Source organism: Petaurus breviceps, unplaced genomic scaffold (assembly GCF_028583685.1).
Source record: "Petaurus breviceps papuanus isolate PSGF00001 unplaced genomic scaffold, PetGlider_PUasm1.0 183, whole genome shotgun sequence".
Classification (NCBI taxonomy): domain Eukaryota; kingdom Metazoa; phylum Chordata; class Mammalia; order Diprotodontia; family Petauridae; genus Petaurus; species Petaurus breviceps.
The window spans coordinates 1863199-1888487 of NW_027185791.1; the positions used below are offsets into that span (position 1 = coordinate 1863199).

The window sequence follows — 25289 nt, forward strand, 5'->3', positions numbered from 1 at the left end:
CAATCACTTAAATTGCTATGACTTTATTCGTACATTTTTCTTTTTTAAAAATTTTCAATGCTTGCCATTTACATTTTATTTTTTCTTTCTTCAGTATTTGGGCTGCTTGGAAGTTTTACGCTCAATGAGATCTCTTGACTTTGGTACAAGAACTCAGATTACAAGGTAAGACTTCTTAAAAATTTATTTTTTTTATATTTTGGAACATATTTATTTCTGTGCCTAGAAATTCCCAGTACTGTCTAGTGTATCACTGCCATCTGATTTATAGCATTATAGGAGACACTGAAGGTATTACTATAGTTCTGCCATTTTAATTTATACATGTATATTTTAGTTAGAAATAAAGCAAAATATTTGTTTTCAATTTTTTGCATCTTTGTCTTTCTCTCCCTTTATTTCATTCCCCTCACTTTTTAAGAGGGTGAAACTGCAGGTAATAAAGTTTAAACATTTTCAACTTACAAATCAGGGCTGAGTATATATAAGGAAAAGTAGTGAAAAGACAATAAATACATGATTGCAAATTTCCAACATGTACAGTACACACACACACACACACACACACACACATCCATATAATGGGTACTCCTTCCATTAGTACAGATTATAGCCTATCAATACTTTTTGATACCTTACAGTCCTTATTAATGTTCTTTCTTGGATTTCCATAGAGGATTTACCCAACTTTCCTCTAGGTCTTTTTTTAGCATCATGTACAATCAATAAAGCACAAAGGTCAATAAATAGAATTTTTGTTGGAAAGGTTTAATTTTTCAAGTAACCTAATTCTATAAATAGCAAAAATTTGTTCATTTAAAATATTGTCTCTCAATTTTTATATGGTAAATTTCCCCAAGAAAGGGAACTGTTTATTCAGCATTTTGTAATCCTGAAAAGCCAAATGATGTCATATATCCATATGCACAATGACACAGAAAGTCGATAAACTAAAAAGAATGAAACTAGGAAAGAATCTGTGATATTCCCATTTTGATGGGCAAAGATCTAAATGAATTTTTTTCTCTTGTGTCTCAATGTGTCTGAAGATGTAAGTTGTAGGGAAACATGCTTCTCATTGTTTGTACTTTATTGGAAGAATCCACTTTTGACATTTGTAATGTCCAAGGGAGAACATTCTGTTGACATCCGTGGCTAAAGAATGATAGATATGGATTTAAAGCTTTTAAGAAAAGAGTAGGATTGAATATTTACACTGAATTCTCTATGTAATTTCTAGAGTTTCTAAAAAGGTTATATTATTTCAGATGTCTTTACAAAAATCTCTTGATGTATAGCTTTTCAGATTGCCAGCAGATAGACTTAAAATGGATCAAAGTGCTGCTATGTTATAGAACAAAATACACGAAGAAACTGTATACAGAGCTAGTAAGTGATAGAAGTAGGATTTGAATCCAAGCATACCTGAATTCTAGACCAGAAAAACATGAAGACAATTCTTTAAGATTTGCAGAGCAATTACTTTCATTTAATGCAAAACTATTTCAACCTCTTGGCAACCTTGAGAGATACATATATTTTTTTTGGGGGGGGGTCTACATTTATGATTTCATTGGTGTAAAGAACTCTCAATGAGGGAATTACTTGTACCAATACAGAGATAGTCAAAGTATAGTCTTAATGAGCTGCTTGGGGGCACTAAAGGATTGAGCTATTTGTCTGGGGTCACATGACCAGTAGGCTTGGAGAAGGAACTTGAATCAAGATTGTCTTTTCTGCTCTCTATGCCACACTGTTTCTCATGAGGCAGGCACTGCAGGCATTATTAGCCCCATTTTACTGAGGCAAAACTTGAGACTCAGAGAGGTTAATGGATAGGCTTATGGCCATACTACTGGCTGTACCAGATGAGAGATTTGAACCTATGTTCATTACAATGTTTTGGTAATGAATGTAGTTTCATTACAATGTTTATTTTTTAAATAGTTGCTAAGATCTCTTTGGTTTTAGTGGGATGCTTGCTTTTACAAAATGAGTGTATGTCTCAAGTTTCCTGTTGCTTTGCATCGATTATGAAGTATGTTTCTTATTGTGACTCTGTCTGGAAATCACTTATAGGAAACAATTTGACAAAGAGAAGGTCAAAGACAAATTTTTTTTTTTACGTACAAAGAATAGGTGGTAAGATGGTAGTGTGTAAGGTCATGAAGGATCTCTGACCTCCCCCTCCCCCAAATGCTCTATCAGGTCTTACAGATATACCACTTTTCTAAAAGCTAGAGAGGACCATAACTAGACTCTCCCCCTCAACCCAGCAATCTACAGAGGGATCCCCAGAGCCCTACAAAGATCTTGGAATGGACAAACTGGGATTAGTAAAGAATGAAGTGCAGAGGGTGATATAAAGGAGGCCCCTGAAGCCTTCAGGGCACTTTTTGTACTCCCTGTCTGAGTTCTGCTGTAGCCAAACCCAGTCCATATGGAGCCTTCCATGTAGGAAATCAACTTTGGTGGATGCCTGGTGGTTCTAGTGCTATATCTAGCTATCTGAGCCCAGGTGTGAGAGCAACCTTGGGGCATCCTAGGTGGTTCAGCCTGGCACTACCAGCTTGAGCAAAACAGTCTTAATCTCAATTGTGTTTAAACCCAGTAGACACAGCACAGTAAAGAGACCAATCTCTAGTAGTTTCAGGCTGAGTCTAGCATGGCCCCAGGAGCCCCAGCTGTTTGGTCGGTAGCTGTCCTTTGTTCTCAAAGGGGACCAAAATGACATCACTATCTTGGAGTCAAAGTACTATGTGTCTGACTGTGGTTGATCAGGCAAACATGAGCTTGGAATGCTCTGCCACAAGTTGGAAACAAATAGTCCATTTGAGCTTTGGAGTGGAGATGTCTCTAAATCTGTGCATCTCGCTTTTCTTTTGAGGTATTGCAATTCTGCTTTGCTCATAGAGCACAGCACCTTCTTTGATTCAGGAATGGCAGCAATGTTCTTTGCCCGAATCACTCAAGTCACACAATTGATTCCAAAATTCTTTAGCAACACCTTGAGAGTGTCCTTGTATTGTTTCTTCTGAACACCATGTGAGCACCCGCCTTGTGTGAATTTTCCATTAAATATTCTTGTAGGCAAACAACGTGTCTTTTAAACAATGTGGTTAACCCATCATAGTTGAGCTCTCTGCGGTAGAATTTAAATGCTTGGCAGGTTAGCTTGAAAAAGGACCTCAGTGTCCAGTACTTTATATTGCCAGGTGGTTTTCAGACTTCCTAAGACAATTCAAAGGGAAGCAATTCAGTTTCCTGCCATGACACTGGTGTACTGTTCAGGTTTCACAGGCATACAACAGTGAGGTCAGCAAAAGGGCTCTGTAGATCATCAGTTTAGTAGGCAGTCTAATGGCTCTTCTTTCCCACACTTTCCTTCAGAGCACTCTAAACTCTGAGCTAGCTCTGACAATGTGTGCATCAAATTCATCAGCTATGTGTACATGCCTAGAAAGTATACTGCCAAGGTAAGTGAACTTATCCACAGTATACAAAACTTTTCCATTTGTGTAGCCAGTGGATCCACATATGGATAATGTTGTGCTGGCTGGTGGGAAACCTGACTTTTCTTGGTGTTAATTCTAGGCCAAAATTTGTACAAACAGCAGAGAATCAATCCACACTTTTTTGCATCTCAGCCTCAGGGGCTGTACTGATTGCACAATCATCTGTGAAAAAAAAAAGGTCATGCACCAACCCTCCCTTCACCTTAGTCTTGGGTTGTAGCTTTTTCAAGTTAAATAGTTTACTATCAATGTGGTAGCTGACCTTGATGCCATTTTTGTCTTCAGTGAAGGTATCTCATACTAAAATGTATGGAAGCAAGCACACAGCACTGCTTCATTTGGTGACTGGGAAAGCATGAGAACATTGTTCATTATCCGAACCCATGCAAGTATGTCATTGGGGAACTGCCATAAAATACTGATGCATCTCTCCAGGCAACCAGATTTTGTCATGATCTTCCACAAATCTTCATGACTGAAAGTATCAAAGGCTTTGGTTAGATCAGCGAATGTTCTTTATAGACCTGCTCTGTTCTTGGCATTTCTCCTGTAGCTGTCAAGTAGCAAACACCATATTGACCATTTCTCGGCTGTTTCTGAAGCCACACTGGCTCACAGGTAGATGACCATCTTCCAGGTGAAGAAATAGCTTATTGAAGAAGAGTCTGGGGGCAGCTAGGTGGTGCAGTGAATAGAGTACCGGCCCTGGAGTCAGGAGGACCTGAGTTCAAATCTGGCCTCAGACACTTAACACTTACTAGCCATGTGACCTTGGGCAAGTCCTTCTTAACCCCAATTGCCCAGCCTTCTTCCCTCCAAAAAAAAAAAAAAAAGAGAGAAGAGCATGGCAAGAATCTTTCCAGCAATGACTAAGAGAGAGACCCCACTGTAGTTTTCACAGGGCAACCTATTTCTCTTTCCTTGGTATAGGTGGACAACAGAGGCATCTTCGAGCTCCTGAAGGATAAACTCTTCTTGCCCTATAAACTGGGAAATTTCAGTCAGCTTTTGTACGAGCAACGAACCCTCTGACTTACAAATCTTTGCTGAGAGGGAAGCAGCATAACTGTTTGACTCAGTTTCCTCAAATTAAAATGGGGATAATAATAGCCCTAACCTTGCAAGGTTGATCAAATGAGTTCATAGAGATTATATATATATATATATATATATATAAGCACTTACACAATTATTGGTACAGAGTAGATACTATGTAAATGCATATTATTGCCATAATCCTCCACCTTGTCTCACTTTCTGAAGGCTTGCTTTTGATCTTATCATTCAATTAGAATTGCTCTTCCCAAAGTTATCAATGATTGCTTTATTGCTAAACATAATGTCCTTTACTCAATCATCATTCTTGACCTCTCTGCAGCCTTTGACACTGTTGATAACCCTCTCTCAATGATTATATTTTTTCCTTTAGGATTTTGTGACATTGCTCTGTTCTGGCTCTCCTCTCACTTATTTGACCACTAGTTCTCCATTTCCTTTGCTGGATCTTCACCTAGGTATTACCCATGACTTTGTCCTGGGCCATTCTTCTCTTCTATCTTTCTCCTATTTCACTTGGTGAACTAATCACTTCCCATGGATTCAATGAATACCTCTATGCTAATTCCCAGATCGATTGATCTAACTTTACCTTTCTCCTAATCTCCAGACTTGAATATTTAACTGTTTATTGGACATCTCTCACCATCCCTCCATACATCCAGGCTTAGATGCAACCTAGGTGTCCTCATCACACTTCCTTCTCTTTCAATCATATCCACTCTATTACCAACTCCTGACAATTCTACCTTCATAACATTTCATATATATATTTCTCTCCTATAACACTGCCACCACACAAGTCCAGGCCCTTATCCTCTCTTTCCTTGACTATTGAAATATACTTCTGATCTTCCTGTCTCAAATATCTTTTTCCTTCAGCCCAAGTCCTACTTGGCTGTCAGAACTGATCTTCCTAAAGTACACATATGTTCATGTCACCCATCAAACTCAGTTAATTCCAGTGGTTTCCTATGACCTCAAGGATCAAATTAAAGAAAAATCCTATTTGATATTCAAAGTCCTTTGTAATATAATCCCCTCTTATATTTTTGGTTTTCTTACACATTATTTTCCTCCCCATGTATCCTATGATGGTCTGGTATTAGAAATATACTTAAAACAAAAAGATACACTTAGAATTAAAATAAAAGGGCTAGAGCAAAAACAATTACATTTCAGATAAACTAAAAACAGCAAGGATAATAGTCAGGATTTCAGATAAGGCTATTACTAATACAGAAAAGAGAAAAAGAGATAAGCAGGGGAATTACACTAACCTTAAAGGTACCATAGGTAACATATTATTATTGATAACTAATATATATATATATATATATTTACACCCCTAAAAGCATAGCATAAAAATGCTTAAAGGAAAAGTTAATTGAATCAGAGGAGGCAATGGATAGTAAAAAATATAATACTGGCACAACTTAATGTACCCCTTTCAGACCTAGACAAGTCTGAACCACCAAAAGAAAAACAAGAGGGAAATTAAGGGTTGTATTGCCAATGCAATATTTACAGCACCCATGATCACAATAAAGACTGTGGCTATAAATATCATATGACATTTGGTCACAAAATATACCAAACTCTCCATATAGAGGACAGAACTGAAACATTTATTTAGACACCAGAAAACCAAATCCCAAAACCAGTAAGCTGATTCCATCATAGTATTTTGAAGCCACAATAACACTGAGAGCCACAGCATCCTTTAGCCTTCCCACAAACCAATACAAGATCAATATTTACTCACAAACCTCTCTATATCCTTTCCTCAACCTCCTCTCTCCCACCATCTCTCTGGCTCTGATTTCCAGCTTCCTGTGGGCTCTACTTCCCTTCATCAAATTCCCTCCATCACAGGCTTCATGTGATTACATTCAACCTATTAGGGGCAGAATTTACATTCAAAGTAGGAGAGGTCTTCAAACTCCTCTAAGTCTATTACGGGGCAGGAAAGATCTTCAAATTCTCATTCCCATTACAAGGGCATGAGAAGAACTTTAGAAAAATTAGAGATAATAGATCTCTGGGGATGACTGAATGGGAACAGAAAGTAATTTACATAAATTCAGCTGTACATGGCACCTTCAAAAATAGATCTTTTACTAGGGCATAAGAACCTCTCCAAAAATGTAGGAAAACAGAAATACTAACATTATTTATTAATCATAGAAATGAAAATTATATTCAATAAAGAAATCCAAAAGAAAATTTTGAAAGTAATTGCAGGCTAAACAACAAGTCTAAAGAACTAGTGAGTCAAAGAATAAATTATAGAAATAATAGGACATTTCATCAAACAAAATAATAACAGTAACACAACATCAAAATGTAAGGAATGCAGCTAAAGGAGTTGTGAGGGGAAAATATGCTTTCATAAACTGTCTATGATAATAAGAAAAGAAAGTGACCTTCCAGTTTCTATGATATGAAAATGGTTTTAATACCTAGACTAGAGACAAAATATAGATAGAAAATTACAGACTAATATCCTTGATGAACATGGATTAAAAATTTTAAATATAATATTAGCAAGTAGGCTAGAGCAATGTACTAGAAAGATTATACATTATGATGAGGTTGGGTGTATACCAGGAATGAAGTGTTATTTAAATATAAGGAAGACTATAAATATAACAAATCATGTTATAATATAAATAATAAAACTATATCAATAGATGCTAATAGACTTTTGACAAAATCCAGCATTTATTTCTATAAAAACTCTAGTAATCTCAGGAATAGATAGGCCTTTTCTTTATATAGTAGACAGTTTTTATCTAAATCCAAAAGCAAATGTATGTAATGGAGAAAAGTTATAGGCCTTTCTAGATCAGGAGTAAAACAAGAATAACTATTGTTACCATTACTATTTAACATAGTTCTAAAAATCCTGGATATAGCAGTAAGATGAGACAAGAAAAAGAAAATGGAAGGAATAAACATAGGCACAGAGAGAAAAATTAGCTTTTTGCAAATGATGTGATGGCACGTGCTCTTGTTTGTTTTTTATTTTTGAAGAGGACCATGACATCAGGAGGGTGATGCCATGGCTTGCAAGTGAATTGGATTTAAGTGGGAGAAGGCTGTGAAAGGTTACCAGCCTCACTCTTTAAATCAGAGTCATCTGGGTCCTGTGGCAAGCTATAGATCAGGAAGACTGGAGATAGCCTGAATGAAGTGAGAGACCTTGGCCATTTTAAGTTAAGGTCTTTTGCAGGTAATTCCCATTCAGTGATTAAGGCTAGGTAAGAAATCAGGCAAAGAATGGCCTCTTTTACCTAGTTGAAAAAAATATGCAGAGAACCCTTGAAAGTTAAAAATAAATTAAATATAAATTGAATTAATAAAATTAATAACAACTTCAGTAAAGTTGGAAAATAAAAAATAAATCTACATAAGTCAACATAATTTTTATATATTACCCATAAAACCCAGCAAGAAGATATAGAGAAATTAAATTTAAAATAGCTACTGAATATATAAGACTCAGGAGTCTATTTATCAATATATACACAGGATTTATATAAATACAACTTCAAAATATTATTTACAGAAGTAGACAAATCTAATTAGAGAAATATCAATCACTCATGGATAGAATGACCCAATATAATAAAAATAACAATACTCCCCAAAGTAATCTACTTATTCAGTGTTATACCAATGAAACCATTAGTGGTAAAAAACACTTTATAAAATAGAAAAAAAAATAATTGAAATAATGCATAACTTAAGCCAAGATGTAGACTAAAAGATAAATCTCATAAATAATCAGTGTTCCTATATATAACCAATAAAACCATAGTGGGAAGAGCTAGAAAGAGAAATTCTTTTCAAAATAACTATAGAGTTAAAAAGTTAAAATAAAGGGTTGGTACAAAAAAAATTTATTATGCCTCAGCTAAACTAAAAAACAAACAAACAAACCAAGAGTAACAATTATGATTTCAGGCAAAGTATCAAAAATAGATAATTAAAAGAAATAGAGAAAATATATTTTTCTGAAATGTACCATAGATGAAGAATTAATTTCGATGCTTACCATGTATGCACTGAACAACATTGCATCTAAATATTTATAGGAAAAGCTAAATGAGTTACAGAGAGGAATAAACAATAAAACTATAATAGTGGAGAATCATCAATATAGCCTTTTCAGAGCTAGACAAATCTAACCCAAAGATCAACAAGAAATTAAGCACCTCAATAGAATTTTAGAAACAAGTTAGATATGATAAGAACTCTAATAACTTTTGAATGGTAATAGAAAGTATCACATATATGCCTTTGGTTCTACAACCAAAAAATGACTATATATTGACAAATGCAGAAAAGCCATAAGATTAATTACATCATTTACTGAAGATCAATAGAATTAAATTTGAAGAAAGAAGGAAAAACACAAGCGAGATTAAATAAGTTATCCTAAACAATTGATGAAACAAAAGAATAAATCATAGAAATAGGAAATAGTTTCATTAAAGGTAATAACAACTGTTGAGACTACAGGATAGCATTTTTTGGAGGCTACAATAGTAGTCCTTTGGGAAAAATTTATACTTTAAACAATCATTCAACAAATATTTATTAAGTGCCTATTATGTGTTGGGCACTGTGCCAAGTTCTGGGGATACAAAGGCAAAGAGAGTCCCTGCTCTCAAGCTCACAATCTAATGGGGCTGAGAACAAGCAAATAACTATGTACAAACAAGATATGTACAAAATAATAGAGGGAAGTCACTGGAAGTAAGAGGGATTGGAAAAGACTTCTGGTAGAAGATGGGATTTTATCTAGGACTTGAAGAAAGCCAGAGAAAGAAGGAGGCAGAGATGAAGAGTGAGAACATTCTAGGCATGAGGGGTAGCTAGTGAAAATGTCTGGAACCAAAAGATAGAATGTTTTATTCTAGGGAGAGCAAAAAAAGCAGTGTCATTGAATTGAAAAGAACATGGAGGGAGATGATTTATAGGTTTCAGAAGACTACAAAGATAGGGAAAGGATTAGTTATGAAGAACTTTGAATGTCAAACAGAGGATTTTGTATTTAATATTGGTGTTGATAGACACTGGAAGTTATTGTGTATGTGGGTGACACGTTCAGAACTATGCTTTAGAAAAATTGATTTGGGGGTTTGATGGAAGATAGAATGTAGTAGGGAAAGACTTATGGCAATCAGACTCACTAGCAGGCCATTACAATAGTCCAGGTGTGAAGTGATGAGGTTTGTACCAAGGTGATCATAGTATTAAAGGAGAGAAGGGGACATAATAAAGAGACATTGAAAAGGTGCAATCAACTGGTCTTGGCAACAGGTTGGATATGGGGTATGAGAGAAAGTGTGGAGCCAAGGATGACACCTAGGTTTTGACCCTGGGGGCCTGTGTAGATGGTGGTGCCCTTAACAATAATGGAGAAGTTTGGAAGAGGAGGATGGTTTTGGAGAAAGGTAATGAATTCAGTTTTGGACATCTTGAGTTTAAGATGTCTATTGATAAAACAGTTTGAGATTTGAAGATTTAAGACTGGAGGTTATTAATGAGATTAGGGCTTGATAAGTAGATTTGAGAATAATCAGTATAGATATAATTAAATCCATAGGAGCTGATGAATTCATGTGAAATAGTGTAAAGGGAGAAAAGCGAAAGGCCAAGGACTGAGCCTTATGCTACACCCATGTATTTAAGCAATACAATGCAAAGAACTGTTCAATGAATTGGACATACAATGTAAAAAAGAAGAAATGGAAAAAAGAAAACCAACAATTAAAAGCCCTAAAAATCCTGAACATAAAAGAAGAGCTCAACAAAACTGAAAGCAAAAAACACGTTGAAACGATAAATAAAGCAAGGAGCTAGTTTTGGAAAACAAAACAATAGACGGACCATTAACCAATTTGACTGAAAAGAAAAAAAGTAGAAAGGCAAATGACCAGTATCAAAAGAAAAATTAAAACAAAAAAGAAATAAAGAATATATTATTATTTAATATTTGGCACACTTTTCATTCTTCAGTTATATTACAATAAAACCAAGTTAAGTGAAATGCACAAATAATTGCAAGAAGCAAAATACTCAGATTAGTAAAACAAGACATACTTATTACATTGTTTAAGTTGACAAAAAAGGAATATAACAAATGTTGGAGTGACTTATAGGAAAAGAGACATATTGATACAATTTTGGGGGAATTGTAGTTTGCTCCAGGTACTGTGGAAAGCAATTTGTAACAATGCCCCCCAAAATACTAACCTGTATGTAACCTTTGACCTATTACTAGGCCTGTATCCTAGAAAGATTAGAGAGGGAGAACACACATACACACTCACACTCACACACAGACTACTTTTATATCAGCTCTTTTCATGGTGACAAAGAACTGGAAAACAAAGGGGAATTAATTGAGATAAGACAGAAAAATTATGTTACATTAATGTAATAGCATATTATTTTGCTGTAAAATATGAAAAGACAGTTCCAGCGAAGTCCTGGGAAAACTTACATGGGGGTGATGTAGGGATGAGTGAGGAGAATTTATACTATGACATCAATGTTGTAATAAATGAGCAAGTCAATGAGGAAGAATGGTGCTGACCTCATGACAAAGGTGGTAAGGACTAATAATAAGAAGGAAACATGCATTTTGGATGTCGTTAGTCTGGAAATTTGTTTTGCTTGACTGTACTTATTTGTTCTGAGGATTTTGTATTTCTTTTCTTCTTCTCCCCCTCCCCCTAGTGTATGGGTGTGAGGGAGGTAGGAGGGAATCAAATGCTTTATAATTAAAAAATACAAATAAAAATTTAGAATAAAAGAAATTTTTCAGTAAATCTTTTTGTAAATCAAATAATTCATCACCTTCTGCTTACCCAGTTGTGATACTGGTTCTTGTGAGTGAATTTCACTCACATATCACAATGTGAATATCACAAGATATTGTTAAAATTTATGTTTTCCTATCTTGTGTGGGTAGAATTGCAAATTGTACCCTGTAATAAGGGTTTAGATATATGTTGGGATTGTCAATATAATCCCTAGGGACATGTGATTATTTAAGGAATAATTTATTTAAATGACATGAAACGTATATTGTATTATATATTTAGCTACCATGGTAAATGTACAAAAAGGATAAATTACTAAGCAGTATTAACAGATAAAGCTAGTTTCTTATGTAAAATGAATTTTATCTATCTTTTCTGTTTATATATTACCAAAGTTTTCTTCCATATATCTCCCTTTCCCTTGCCAGAGAACTATCCCAAGTTATAAATAGTTTATTTTTATAGAAAAAAAATGAACAAAATGGATCAATATTTTCCCACCCATGAGCATCTAACAAAGTGTTGCTCTAAATATTTTAATATGTATGGGATTTTCTTCTTATAAATGACCTGTTTGAGGTATAAACCTACTAGTGTAGCCTTGGCATCAAAGGGTATGGACATTTTAGTAACTTTATTTCCACAATTTAAAATTGCTTTAAAAATGGTTATATTGAGGGGCAGCCAGGTGGCTCAGCGAGTAAGAGCACGGGCTCCAGTGTTTGGATGACCTCGAGATCGAATCCCGGGCTCAGACACTCAGCACCACACCCAGAAATAACTGGCCGTGTAACCTTGAGCAAGTTACTTCACCTCGATTGCTTAAAAAAAATGGTTATATTGATTTTACAGCTCCTCCAACAATGTTCAAATGTTTCCTCTCTTCCCCAAACCCCTCCAATATTGACTTTCCCCATCTTTTTTGATGTTTTACAGTTTTTTGAGTATTAGGAAAAATGTCAGGGTGGTTTCAATTTGCATTTCTACTATTATTTGTGATTTGGAATATTATTAATTGTTTGTAATTTTTCTTCTTATTTTTTCATGTCCTTTGATGCTGTATCCATTAGACACTTAAAGTCACTTAAACTTTTGGGACACTGTGTATGTGTGTTAGTTGTTAACAAATATATATACAAAACCAAATTAGAAAACCTTGACAAAAAGTTCTTTATAGCTCCCATACATCCACTTACCTTTTAATTTTGCTTGTGCAGAAACTTTTCAGTTTTATGTAATCAGAATTTTATATTTTCATCATCATTTCATCTTTTGTAATTGCCTCTGTCCCTTGTTTGGTTAGGAATACATTTCCACTCATAGCTGTGAAAAGTATGTGATCTGCTTTTATTATTTTTATGGCATTATAATTAATATTAAGCTCTTGTATCTATTTAGAATTTATTGTGGAATATGGCTTAGGGTGTTGGTATAAGACTAATTTCTGTTAAATGGTTTTCCAGTCTTCCTAGTAGCTTGTATCAAGTAGTCAGTTCCTTCCCAAATAATTTGTCTTCTGCTTTATTAAATATTGAGTTATTGAGTTCCACTGTTTCTGGTTCTCCTTTGTCTAGTCTCTACTAATGATTTACCTCTATCTCTTATTGTTTTTGTTTTGCTTTTTGGAGTGGTAAAAGTAAGGCAATTGGGGCTAAGTGACTTGCCCAAGGTCACATGGCTAGTTTTGTGTTAACTGTCTTAAGCTGGATTTGAACTCAGGTCCTCTTGACTCCAGGGCCAGTGCTCTATTTCCTGCGCCACCTTGCTGCCCCTGCCTCTATATCTTTTAACCAGTACCAAATAGTTTTGTTGGCTGCTGCTTTGTGTTATAGTTTAAAGTCTGGAAATGCTATTTCCCATTTAATTCTATTTTTTTTTCACTATTTCCTTTATAATGCCAAACTTTTTATTTCTCCATATTAGTTTTATCAAGTTCTGAAAAGTATTTCTTTGACAATTTAATTGGTATAGCATTAACCTATGGAGTACTGTCAATTTTATTATGTTGGCATGTCCAGTCATGAGTACTGCCTATTCTCCATCAGTGAAATAATCAATAAACATTTATTAAGCATCTACTATGTGTCAGTCACTGTGCTAAGGGCTGGGAATACAGATATAAATAAAAACAAAGAATAGTACCTGCTGTCAAAAAGCTTACAATCTAATGGAGGAAGAAGACAGCACACAAAAGGAAGGGGAAAAGTTGGGGCAGAGAACGTATTTGTTGTTGGGGGCATGAAATCCCCAAACAGGGTAATTTATTTCTAATTTATTTCTCCTTTTAAAGCAGGGTAGCTTCCAGAAAGTTTTTATTTCTTCAAGGAGAACTTTGAAATTGAATCTTTGCAAGTATTTTGTGTGCTTTGGTAGGTTGTTCCCTAGATGTGTATATGTATGTGTGTGTATGTGTGTGTGTATAATTTTGTAGTTATTTGTATTTTGTAGCCTGCGACTTTGCTAAATTAATTTTCTCGATTAGTATCCTTGCTAATTCCTTATGATTTTCTAAGAAAATAATTTTGCCATCAGTAAATAGGGATTGATTTAATCTTTTCTTTACCTATCTCTATACCTTTAATTTATTTCTCTTGTCTTATAGTTGGGGTTACAGAAATAATATCTTTATGTCTGTATTTATTGGGAAATGTTCTAGTATGTCTCCATCGTATATGAAACTTTTTTTTGTTTTCAATAAATACTTTTCATGATATTAAGAGATGGTCTCTCCATGCTTATACTTTGTAAGGTTTATTTTCTTTCATAAATGAGAATTTTGTACTTTGTCAAAGGACTTTTCTGCTTCTATTGAGATAACCTTGAATTTTTGGGTGTTTTTGTTTTTAATATGATTTTGTTGATTGTTTTCCTAAATTTGAATCATTCTTGCATCCCTGGTATGTGTCCAAATTTATCAGAACAAATGCTTTCTTGGATGAATTACTATATACTTTTGACAGGATTTTATTTAAAACTTTTGAGTAAACATTCTTTGAGGATATTGGTTTGTAATTTTCCTTCTCTCCTTCATCTTTCCCTGGTTTAGATATTAGAATTATATTAATCTCATGAAAGGATTCTTGGTAGAGTGCTTTCTTTCTCAATTTTTGAGGATAGTTTGTGCAGTATTGCCAATAACTGTTCCTTGAAAGTTTCTGAATCTAGTAAGACCAGGAGTTTTTTTTCCTTTGGTAGTACCATTACAGCTACTTTTATTTCCTTTTTTTTTCTTCTGAGTTTGGATTGTTTAAAATCTCTATTTGGGGTAGCTAAGTGGCGCAGTGAGTAAAGTGCCGGCCCCAGAGTCAGGAGGACCTGGGTTTGGATCCGGCCTCAGACACTTAACACACACACACACACACACACACACACACACACACACACAAACCTAGCCATGTAAGCTTTGGCAAGTTACTTAACCCCAATTGCCCTCCAAAAGGCAAAAAAAAATCTCTATTTGACTTTCTGTTAACTTGAGGATTTTATATGTTTGAAGATACTTATTTCCTTTGAATTCCTAGTTTTGGTAGTATATAAATGCTTATCAGTTTCCAATAATTTTTTAAAAATTTCTTTTGGTTTTATTATGATTTTACCCTGCTCATTTGTTATTTTGTTGATGTGATTTTCTGCTCCATTCTTTTTAATCATTTTGGTTAAAAGTTTATCAGTTTTGTTAGTCTGCTCAAAAACTAGCCTTTAGTTTAATTAATTGTATTTATAATTTTTATTTCTAATTTACTTCTTTATTTTTGGAATCTCTTTTGCTTATTTGGAGTTTATTTTTTGGCTTTCTAATTTAAAATGCATATCAAAATCATTAATCCTCTCCTTTTCTATTTTATTAATATATATTTTTAGGGATATGATTTTTCCCCTGAGGACTGCTTTAGCTGCATCCCAGGAATTTTGGTATGTTATTTCATCGTTATAATTTTCTTCCATATAATTATTAATTGTTTCTGTAATTTATTCTTTGATCCACTCATTTTTTAGAATTTAATTCATTCTCCATTTTTCTATATCTTATATTTCTGTTGCCTGAAGTGATTACTATTTTTACTGCATTATGGTCGATAGAGAATATGTTCATTGTTTATGCTTTTTAGAAAACATTTATTTGTAATATCTCTTTGCTTTGGTACATGGATAATTTTTGTGGTGCTAGGAAGTATGTATATTCTTCAAGAGTCTCATCTAGAATGTGCCACAAATCTTTGTCTCCTTTTTCTTTAGCAATTAAAAAAATATTTTCTCTTTGGTCATTCTTCTCTTAAATTTGTCCATAACTGAAAGGACATTGAAATCTCCTGCTACTATTGTTTTATAGTCAATGTCTTCTGACAAATCAGCTAATTTTTCCATTATAAATTTAGATGCTAAGGCATTTGGACCATATATGCTTAATATTGATGTTGCTTTTTTTTTCTCCATGGTTCCTTTCAGCATATTGTTATTTTCTTGTTTATCTCCTTTTAGGTTGTGCATGTTTGTTTTTGCTTTGCCTGACAGCATGATTGTAACTCTTACTTTTTTGATTCCTATGATGCACAGTAGAGTTTTCCCCCCTAGCTCTTACTTTTCATTCCATGTATGCCTTTTCTTTTTAGATATGTTTTTCATAAGCAACAAATTGTGAGGTTTTATTTTTTTATCTAGATTGTCATTCTTTAATTTTATTGTGTTGTTTAATCCAATCATAATTAAAGATATGAGAGTTAATTTTATGTTTTCCTCCATTTTCTCTAATTTTAAATAGCAATATTATATTGTTTTATTAGTTGTTTTTTTCTTGATCTACTTTAAGGCAACCCTATTCCCACTGGTTCTTTACTCTCAAGTCACCATTACCTCCTTGGTTATCACTCTAGTGTTATAATTTTACTGAATTTATTAATTCCTTTTTCTTCCATTTATCTAAACATCTCATTCTTCCCCCTTTTCTCTCATTAAAGAGTCAAGTAAAATCTCCCCTTCTCTCTTCCATTTCAACTTATTTGATTTTTAATTTTAGTTTCTTGTCTTTAAAAATTTCTTTCATTCTCTTTGTTATTTCTTTCCTTTATGTCTATTAAATATTTTTGTTCTTTGGTTTATGGTCCTTATGTTTCTTTATTCCTCTTTAAATTTCTGCATTCATCTTGGAAATAAAGCTTCTAAGGTATCTATTCTGAGCGATATGTCTAAACAGCTTATATGTTATTGCCTTATATGCCCTCCCCTATCTTTTCTGCTGTGCCTCACTCTTAAAAATATAAATTCCTGTAGAAAATAGAGAAATGGTAGGGACTTTTCTCTTATTATTGTGCATTTTTATTGCAATGCTTTGCCTTCTCCATGATAATTTTTTTTTTTTAAAGCAGTTGGGGTTAAGTAACTTGCTCAAGGTTACACAGCCAGTTATTTCTGGGGGTGGTGCTAAGTGTCTAAGCAGGTCATAACGACACTGGGGCCTGTGCTCTTACTCGCTGAGCCACCTGGCCGCCCCTTCTCCATGATAATTTTCTTTTGCCATTTGTCATGAAATTTTCTCTCTAGGTCCATTCCCACCCACACTTTTGCATGTTATTTTCTTCCTAGGCGCTCTTATTCCACTTCTCCATGCTGTCCATGGTGGCACAAAACTCCTTCAGTAGTGGTCTTTCTAAGCACCAAACTGATAAAAGTTAAACCCATCATCAGGTATCTGTTTTCCATCACAGAACACTCACCACTGGAAGATTCTTCAGTGAATACCCTGCCACCATTGATTGAACTGTGATTTCCTTTTTCTCCTCTCTGTTTTTGTAATTTCTTCTGCCTTACCATTTCTTCTGGAGGTAGTTTTCTTTCTAAGATACTACAGCTTTTTTCTCTCTTCATTGTTTATCATTGATTTTATTTGAGTTCATTGCATGTTTCCTTATTTCTTCCTTCTTTACTCTTCCCTTTTATATACCCTCCATCCTGAAGTTTAGTACCTGCTTTGTGTTCTCCCTCCCCCCCCCAACATTGATTCACTGGTAATTGGGGTATTGTGAGGTTTAGTTCAATGTGTTTCAGGCTTGTTTTCCACAATCAATTATTTCATTTAAGGTCTATTTTCACCCTTGTCTCCTGTATTTTTAGAAAGAAAATTTTCAGTTGTCCTTCTGTTCTTATTGTTGTAATCCAATAGATATCTTTCTCTAGGTTTTCCTTCTATTGAGGTAATTTAACTTGTTCCCTGTGACTTCTCTGGTTACCCCATTTATTTACTTTTATTGTATTTCTGCTTTCTGGGGTGTTTGCATGTGTGATTTCTTATGTAGGAATGTGTCAAATTTTTAGCAAAAGTCTACCTTTTGTTGATAATTAGGCTGTGGTTTGCAGTGTATAGCACTTTAGGTTACATCTTCATCTTCTTTGCTCTTCGGAACACAAAACAATTCCATTGCCTCTTGTGATTTTTAGTGGGTACAGAATAGCTTTGTGTTATTAAAATTTCCTTTTATATTTAAAAATATTTCTTCTGATCACTTATAGAATTTGTTATTTATCTTTGGAATTATTCAATTTAAACACTGTGTCTTGGAGTTGACAGCTTAGGGCTTTTTTTTAACCTCTCTGGAGGTGATCTGTGAATTTTTTCAATTGGAATTTTGTTTTCTGTGTTCAGATGTTCTGGTCAGTTTTCTTGCATCATTTATTTATTTTAAAGCAATTGGGGTTAAGTAACTTTCTCAAGGTTCCACGGTCAGTTTTTTTTTTTGTGTGTGTGTGGGTGTGAAGTATCTGAGGCCAGAACCGATCCCAGGTCTCCCGACTCTGGGGCCAGCACTCTTACTCACTGTGCCACCTGGCCACCCCTTATATTATTTCTTTCATTAAGTTGTACAGGTTTTTTTTTAAACTTTCTGTGTTTTTTTCTCACAGACCTATGCATCTTAAATTTTCTTTATGTAGCCTCTTTTTTTGATGTTTTTGTTCATATAGAGATGATATTTTCCTTTAATATTGCTACTTTCTATTTCTTTGTTTTTTTCAAATCTCATCTATTTCTTCACTTCAGTATATTTGTGTTCCCAATCAATTGTTCTCTTGTTTGTTGGTGGGATTTGCTTCTATGTATTCATCTTTTCCTATTCTTGTGATTATTTCTGCTGTGAAGGCATTTGTTTTTCACAATCCTTATTTTTCTATTGAAGCATTCAGGATATCTTGCCATGATGCCACGTTCTCTTCATCATCCATGGTTTACTCTGCATCACCTGATCTTGATTTATTCTCTACTTATTTACAACATTCATTCAGAGGTATTTAGATTCATTCAGATTTCCTGGAGGCCATATTCCTTTCTACTACTTCTATCTTCCACGTTGGTTTATATGCTTATTCTCAGGGTCATTAACTGAGTTTTGTTCCTCCTGCGATTTTTTTTTTTGTAATTTCAGGCTTTCCCCCCTTATATTCCCTTTTTGATCACTTTCTGACTCCTTCCTCTTTGCCAGTCATTTCCCCAGGGACTTCAAAGCTGTTTTAACCTCTTTCCCTTCCAGGCAATCTGCTTCTCTGTTCCCAGTGACTTCTGAGAAGATAGAACTGGTCTTAGTTGGAAGCCAATCCTCTTTCCCTCAGATATTGTGGAACCCCACACTTTGCTACATTTTCGAGTTTACTGACTGAACCCTGTTGGAGTATAGAGAACTGCCACACTTCTATTACAGGGAGATGAAGCTTCCTGTTTTTCTGTTCCTCCACCTCTGTGGTAAAGCATGTTAGGGAAGCAAAGTTGAGTTTTGTTGTAAGTCAATCATTCAGGATGTGTTCCCTTGACTACATATGGTAGCTTGTGAAGGAGAGGATGCTTAGTGAGCATGCTGTTAGTTCAACAAGTTCTTACCTTTATAGGGTCCTATTGTCTTAAACTGTGGAAGCAACTGAAATAGTTTTCTCTTGTGCATAATTCTAATTTTGGAAAGGTTTGAGAGGTGAAGAAAAATGTCTAATTCTTCCTTCTGTTGGTCAAGTGACCCCAAAAAGTTGATTTCTTGATCAAACCAGTCTTTAAATAATCACTAAATAATCCATCATAAAGATCAAAGTAGCACATCTAGTTTCATAGAAAACAAAAATTATGTATAGAGTTGTTATAGTAATGGAATTTAAAGAGCCCCCCGTATTGGCTTGGTTTTCAGGTTGAGCATTAAAACCCAGAGCTTGTGAATCCCACTTGTGGGATGCACTTGTTGATGTGTAAAGAGAGGGCTGAACTGGGAGGAGCTGGTGCCCTGGATTTAGAGAGGCACAAGTAGAGAGAGAGGCAGAAGAATTTTTGGAAGCAGCATTGCAGAGAGAGAAAAGATTGTTGAGGGCCAGTAGGAGCTGCCCAGGACTTTTGAGAGCTGCCACCTGGAGCTGCCAAGGACTGAGGAGACATGGCTGTGATGCTGGTACTTTGTCTGTCTGTTTTGATGTTGTTTGGTCAGATTTGTCTGCTGGTAAAGGACAGTCCTGTTGAGGCAGAGGTCCTGGAAACTTGATGTTGGTTCAGAAGCCCTGAAGAAGGATTTTCTTGTTGTATGTTTACAGAAATCCTGGAAGAGGGTCTTGTTGATGTTTTCAGGGGTCCTAGGACTGTTCTGCAGACAGAGAATGAATTAATGAAGACACTGGTCATGTATCTTGTGGCCTTGTTAAGCTTTGTCTCCCCAGGAAAAGAGATTGCTGAGAACTTGCCTTGGGTCAAGATGAAGAAAAGACCTCTCTGTGGGTAGCATAATATATATGCTATGATGATAAATGCTATGATGATATCTTAACCTTGCTGTAATTCAGGGGTAGATGGCCTTTTCAGTTGTGATCCAGGGGTGGGAAATTTTTGACTTTTTAGCTCTGTGACTGACCAAATGAATGTATTTTGTTTATGATTGGAAACTAATCTCCATTTGAGAAGAGAGACTTTGTGATTGACTAAATGAATGTACTTTCCAGGGGTGGAGTAGTGCTTGGAAATTATTGAATTACACTTGGTGAATGCTGTATTTTGAATTATGCTGTATTTTGACTTTCTCTGTTCTTAATTTGTCACTGAATAAAATGGAGAGCGGCTATGCTGGTATTTTGAACCTTGGGAAGTTGCCTTTGCTTGGCATTACAAGAGTTGGTAGATTCAAAATGTATAGTCAGGAAATCTTAGGTAATTTGTTTGTTTCTATTCTTTGATTCCCTTTTACATTTATTCCTAAGAACACATCATCTGATAGTTACTGAGCTTGAAGATGAAATGTTGCTTTCCTAGGAATAAATAGGAAGAGATTCATTCTAGTCCTGGTTCTGAATTATTCAGATTGAGTTCCTGGACACCTCAGATTTGTTGGTTATCATCTCTCCTCATTAGCCTGTGTGATTATAGATCAGTACATAGTCATACTGACTGCATTGCCACAGTGTTGAAGTTGTAGTGATATTTGATGATTGAGCACAGATGGCCTGGGTTAGAGACTGAACAATAACAGCATCTCTATATGGATTTTTGTCTTGTCCCCACACAAAAGATCCCCCTCTAGCCTTTTGAGTACCTCTAAATTTAGTTTGCTTTTGGTTAGCTTCGTTCTAGAAACCAAAGAAATTACTAGACATTTTGAACATAATTTATTATGAAAATGAATCCGGACAAAAATCGGACTCGGATCCCAGTCTTGTAGCAAAGAGCAAACTCACAACACAAAATAGGGGAGTTATTGTGATGTGAGTAGTGTTGGAGCTTCTCCCAGATACCTAGCCTGTGTCTGCACTCATTTATTCAGCCTAGTTAGTTTTCCCCAGCTCCTATGAATATTGCTAGCTAAAAATGTCCCAGTAGCCAGTGAGCCAGTGATTTGGCAGCCTCTGCCCCTCATCACTGATCTCCTGCAATCTTCTCTCAGCTGCATGTTAGAGGCATATCTGGAGCATTCAGTCGGAAACCATTAGCTTATGAATCTAACACTTTACCTGCACCCTTCCTCTACATCTTGCTGGAGCACTGCACCTTCAGTCCTCACTGTCACTGCTGCACAGTCTTATGAGTTCAGGAAGCAAGTGCCCAGGAAAGCCTGGTGGATCAGGGGCTAATTCTTTAGGGCTTGATATAGCCTCTTCTAAATCAATCTCCCTGGTGAGGATTTCAGCTTTCCGCATACCAATAAGTGATCTTCCTCTGGAGGACACCTAGGTTTCACATCATTGTGAGAACACTGCCAGACCTCATTGGTCTGTTCTCTTACAGTGCTGTTTCTAAAACTGATGGCCTTGGTCTCTGGTTCTGAATTTTTTTGTCCCTCTCAGTGGGTGACATTCATGCCACTGTTGCTTCCCATAGCCTGACTCAAGCTTAGTTAGTGAGAGCAGACTGGCCTCTGACTTGGCTTTGGTGATTCTCACCCGAGTAGTGTCATTTTGGGCCATTTTCATCTTCTCTAAGTACTCTATCTGTCCATAAACTCTGCCTCTACATCCCTTGTTGAGGACCTCAGGTTTGAGTATGAGGACCCATTTCCATTGATGAAATACATGGTCCTTGAAAGCTTAGATGCTTGAGCCTGGCACACATTTCAGTCACTGCCTTTGATCACTGACCTCTGTAACACCATGAAAGAAACTCCATGAACAAAGAGTTTTATTTCAACCTTAGAAGAAAACCAGAGCATTCCTCTCCCTCCTCCTGAGAGGTGCTTGGGAATTTCACATTGGTGTCCTTGTGCACTCAAATGACAACAAACATTTCATACTTTGACCTCGGGACATTTTCAAATTATACATGTCAAAAATAGGCCTTCTAAAGTTCTTTAATAATCCCTACATTTCTCTGTCTCGGTCTCTTGTCACTTCTGTATCATATATATTGCATATTCTTGACAGGTACCTCAACAGATAGGCACTTACACCCCTTTGAAAAGAACTGTAACTGTTCAGAGTATGTCATCTTGGATCATGAGTATTTGACTGTTTTCTGTGTCAAGCCTTGGCCCCTATTAATTCTAGATTGCTGGAAGGGGATCTCATTTTCCTACTAATCGTCTAATAGTCTTCTACTCCACTGTATACCATGATTTCTCTATGAGGAATTTTATATCATTTAGCCTCTCATAATCAGAAAGAGAGTTTAGTGTGGTTGAGATTTCTGAATATGTATTCCAATGAATTCCTAAGTACTGTTCCCCTCTTTCCTTTTCATATGTCTCTTGAGGAATAAATTTCAGGAGACTTACACAAGAAATTGTCCTCCTTTCTTAATATTTATTTTATACTCCCATTAAATGAAACAATACACACTATTGTATAAATGCTTTTAATGTTGCTCTCATTATAATTGACAGACATTCATCCCCAACATCTTAGCTGCAGCTGTTCCAGGAGACATAGTCTTTGATCTTTTCTGATCAATGCATACACCCTCCTGACGTGAAGAGGTGTGGTATTTGGGGAGTACATAGAAGGGAGAGCAGTGAAAACCCTTACGTATACCCTCTATATTTGTAGTAATATGGATAGAGGATGAATAAAAAAGGTCTGTCAAATTAATATATGGTAAAATTTGGAATCAATTAAAGTATATTTTGATTTTTGTTTTCAAAATGACCTTTGTTTTAATGGTGATTAAATAATGATATATTTTAGAATGAATGAACCCATATTCATATACAGATTTTTTCAGTTGTACATAACCAGATGTCACACTTAAAGCAGCAATAATTCCTTCTGAATAAACAGTTTTTATTAAATAGAATTATAGCTGGAAAGTAAGAGCAGTTGAGAATTCTCAATGAATAGGTTTGGGATCATTTTAGAAATCTAGTCTTTTCTTTTACAGAAAGAAAAAACCCAAAACAAAAATACCTATACGAGGAAATTAAACATCATCTTTTCAGAAGAATGCTTCTTTTTGTCCATATTTAGCATTCGTGGAAATATGATATCAAATACTATGATGATGATATCATTAAAAGGTTTTCATTTAGCTATTTTCTGGTGAGGTTAGGGAGCTAGAAGCTGGTAAGTATTATGTGAATTTTTTCTCAATCAGTATAATTGTACAACAGGGATTTCCAGGGCCATATTTTTCACTAGGGCTTTGTTACAAGATAAATATGCTATTGTTGATTGATGTATCACCACTGTGTTATATTGCTTTAAAAAATGCAGAGCAGTCTCTGATTACTGTGCCTTTTTGAACTTTTTAAATGAATAGTAGCCATCATGGATAATGATAAAGTAGAAAATGTCTGGACCCACAAATTACATGGTGTATAGATTGTGCCTCTATGGGAATTAAATTTCAGCTTGTTTTTTTTTGGGGGGGGGATGTCACCCGATATTTGGATTGTGTTTTATTTCCTATGCAAGGAAGGAACAGGCTAGACAAGAGGACTGACTCCTGCTAGTTAGTAGGAATTTTCCTGTCAACACCAAGGAAACAGTGTGTGTTTGTAGATAGGTTGTCTAATGACAGAAAAGCTTTTAATAAAACATTAGGAAGTATGGTGTGTCTTTGACTATAAGTATAAGTGGGCATTTGGATGCAACTGTACCAATCCCCTACATCTCTCTTCATTTTCTCATTTCCTCATTTATTCTCTTTCCAGGTTTAATTGGGCAATCTAATTTAAGGTATCAGATTCATCATTTTTGGGCAAGCCAGCTTAGCAAGTAGACTAAAATGTAATAGAAAAATGTTTATCAAAATAAATAAAAAATGCAATATAACATAGGTGATGTTAATTTGTGGTTTTCTAAGTCAATAATAGGCTTCATTTTTAAACATTTCTTATTACATTTTAATCTCTTTCTGGCTACACTCAAGAGTTTTGTAGGCTCAAGGGTCTCTGACATCTCTAGTCTACTGTATGCTTTTGGAATGTTATTAAAATTGCAGAAGCTTGCTTTAAAATCTTTATCACTTTCACAGAAGCCTGAACTGGGAAAATTTATTCTCCCTTTAGGCTAGTTTTCCTCTCTTAATCTCTGATTATACACTGGTAGGCTTGGATAAGAATCATTATAAATATCTATGTACTTTAATAACAGTTTCAAATAACATAAGTACAAAGATAAGTATTGAAAATGAACAAGGTTTCCCATTGCAGGTTGCTGCAGTGGAGGGAGTGAATCTCTTTTCCTCCTCTTTCCCCTCCTCCCTGATAGTTGGAGAGGGAACAGAAAATGACAGGATTGAGCAAGATTTTCTCCCAGAAATACTACAAGGAAAAGAGAGGAAGGAAGGTATTGTGGTGTGGACTATGGACTCCAGACTTCTCATTGACTTCATGTCTGATATTTTCGTCTTCTCAGAATCCTAGAGGACTTTTGTACTCTAGATACTACCAGTCTGTCCACATCATACCTTGTCTCAGTCTTGGATTTCCTTTCTTTTTCTGTCCTCTGCTCATAATAAGCAGGCAGAAATATCTCCTGGTCATTATTCTGCTCCCAGCTCATCTGTCTTTGTAAATAAGGGAATCCCGTCCAATATGGAGTTAGCCAAAATGTACTTCATGAACAGTACTCCTTATTCCTCCATCTCTTGGCCATTTCACTTCTCTACAGAAGTCCCTTTCAAGACAACCAAAAACTTGAAGGATCTGAGACTTTTTGGTGCAGCCTATGTTTTTCTCTATCTCAGTGACAGTGTCCATGGAGGAGTGGTTCCATTTTGCTGGACAAAATAAAAAAAAATATTCCCTTGCAAAATCACCTGAAGTATGTTTTTCATCCAAAAAATTTCACAAACATCATGATAAAAACAAACACTGAATACAACAAATATAAGCATTCCAATATTATATATAATTATCCCATAGCATGGTTTATATCAGATACTCATTAATATTATATGTAGTAAACACTGTATAATGTAAAACTTGACTTGGCTTTAGTGGTT

At 35.3% G+C, this 25289-nt stretch overlaps 1 protein-coding gene across 1 annotated transcript in view; it reads left to right on the forward strand.

Moving 5' to 3' along the window:
* Nucleotides 1–25289, forward strand: part of SHC3 (SHC adaptor protein 3) — a 164287-nt gene that overhangs the window by 39868 nt on the left and 99130 nt on the right. The window contains exon 2 of the mRNA XM_069087744.1: nt 95–165. Within this exon, the coding sequence (XP_068943845.1) occupies nt 95–165 (71 nt within the window). The remainder of the gene's footprint in view (nt 1–94; nt 166–25289) is intronic.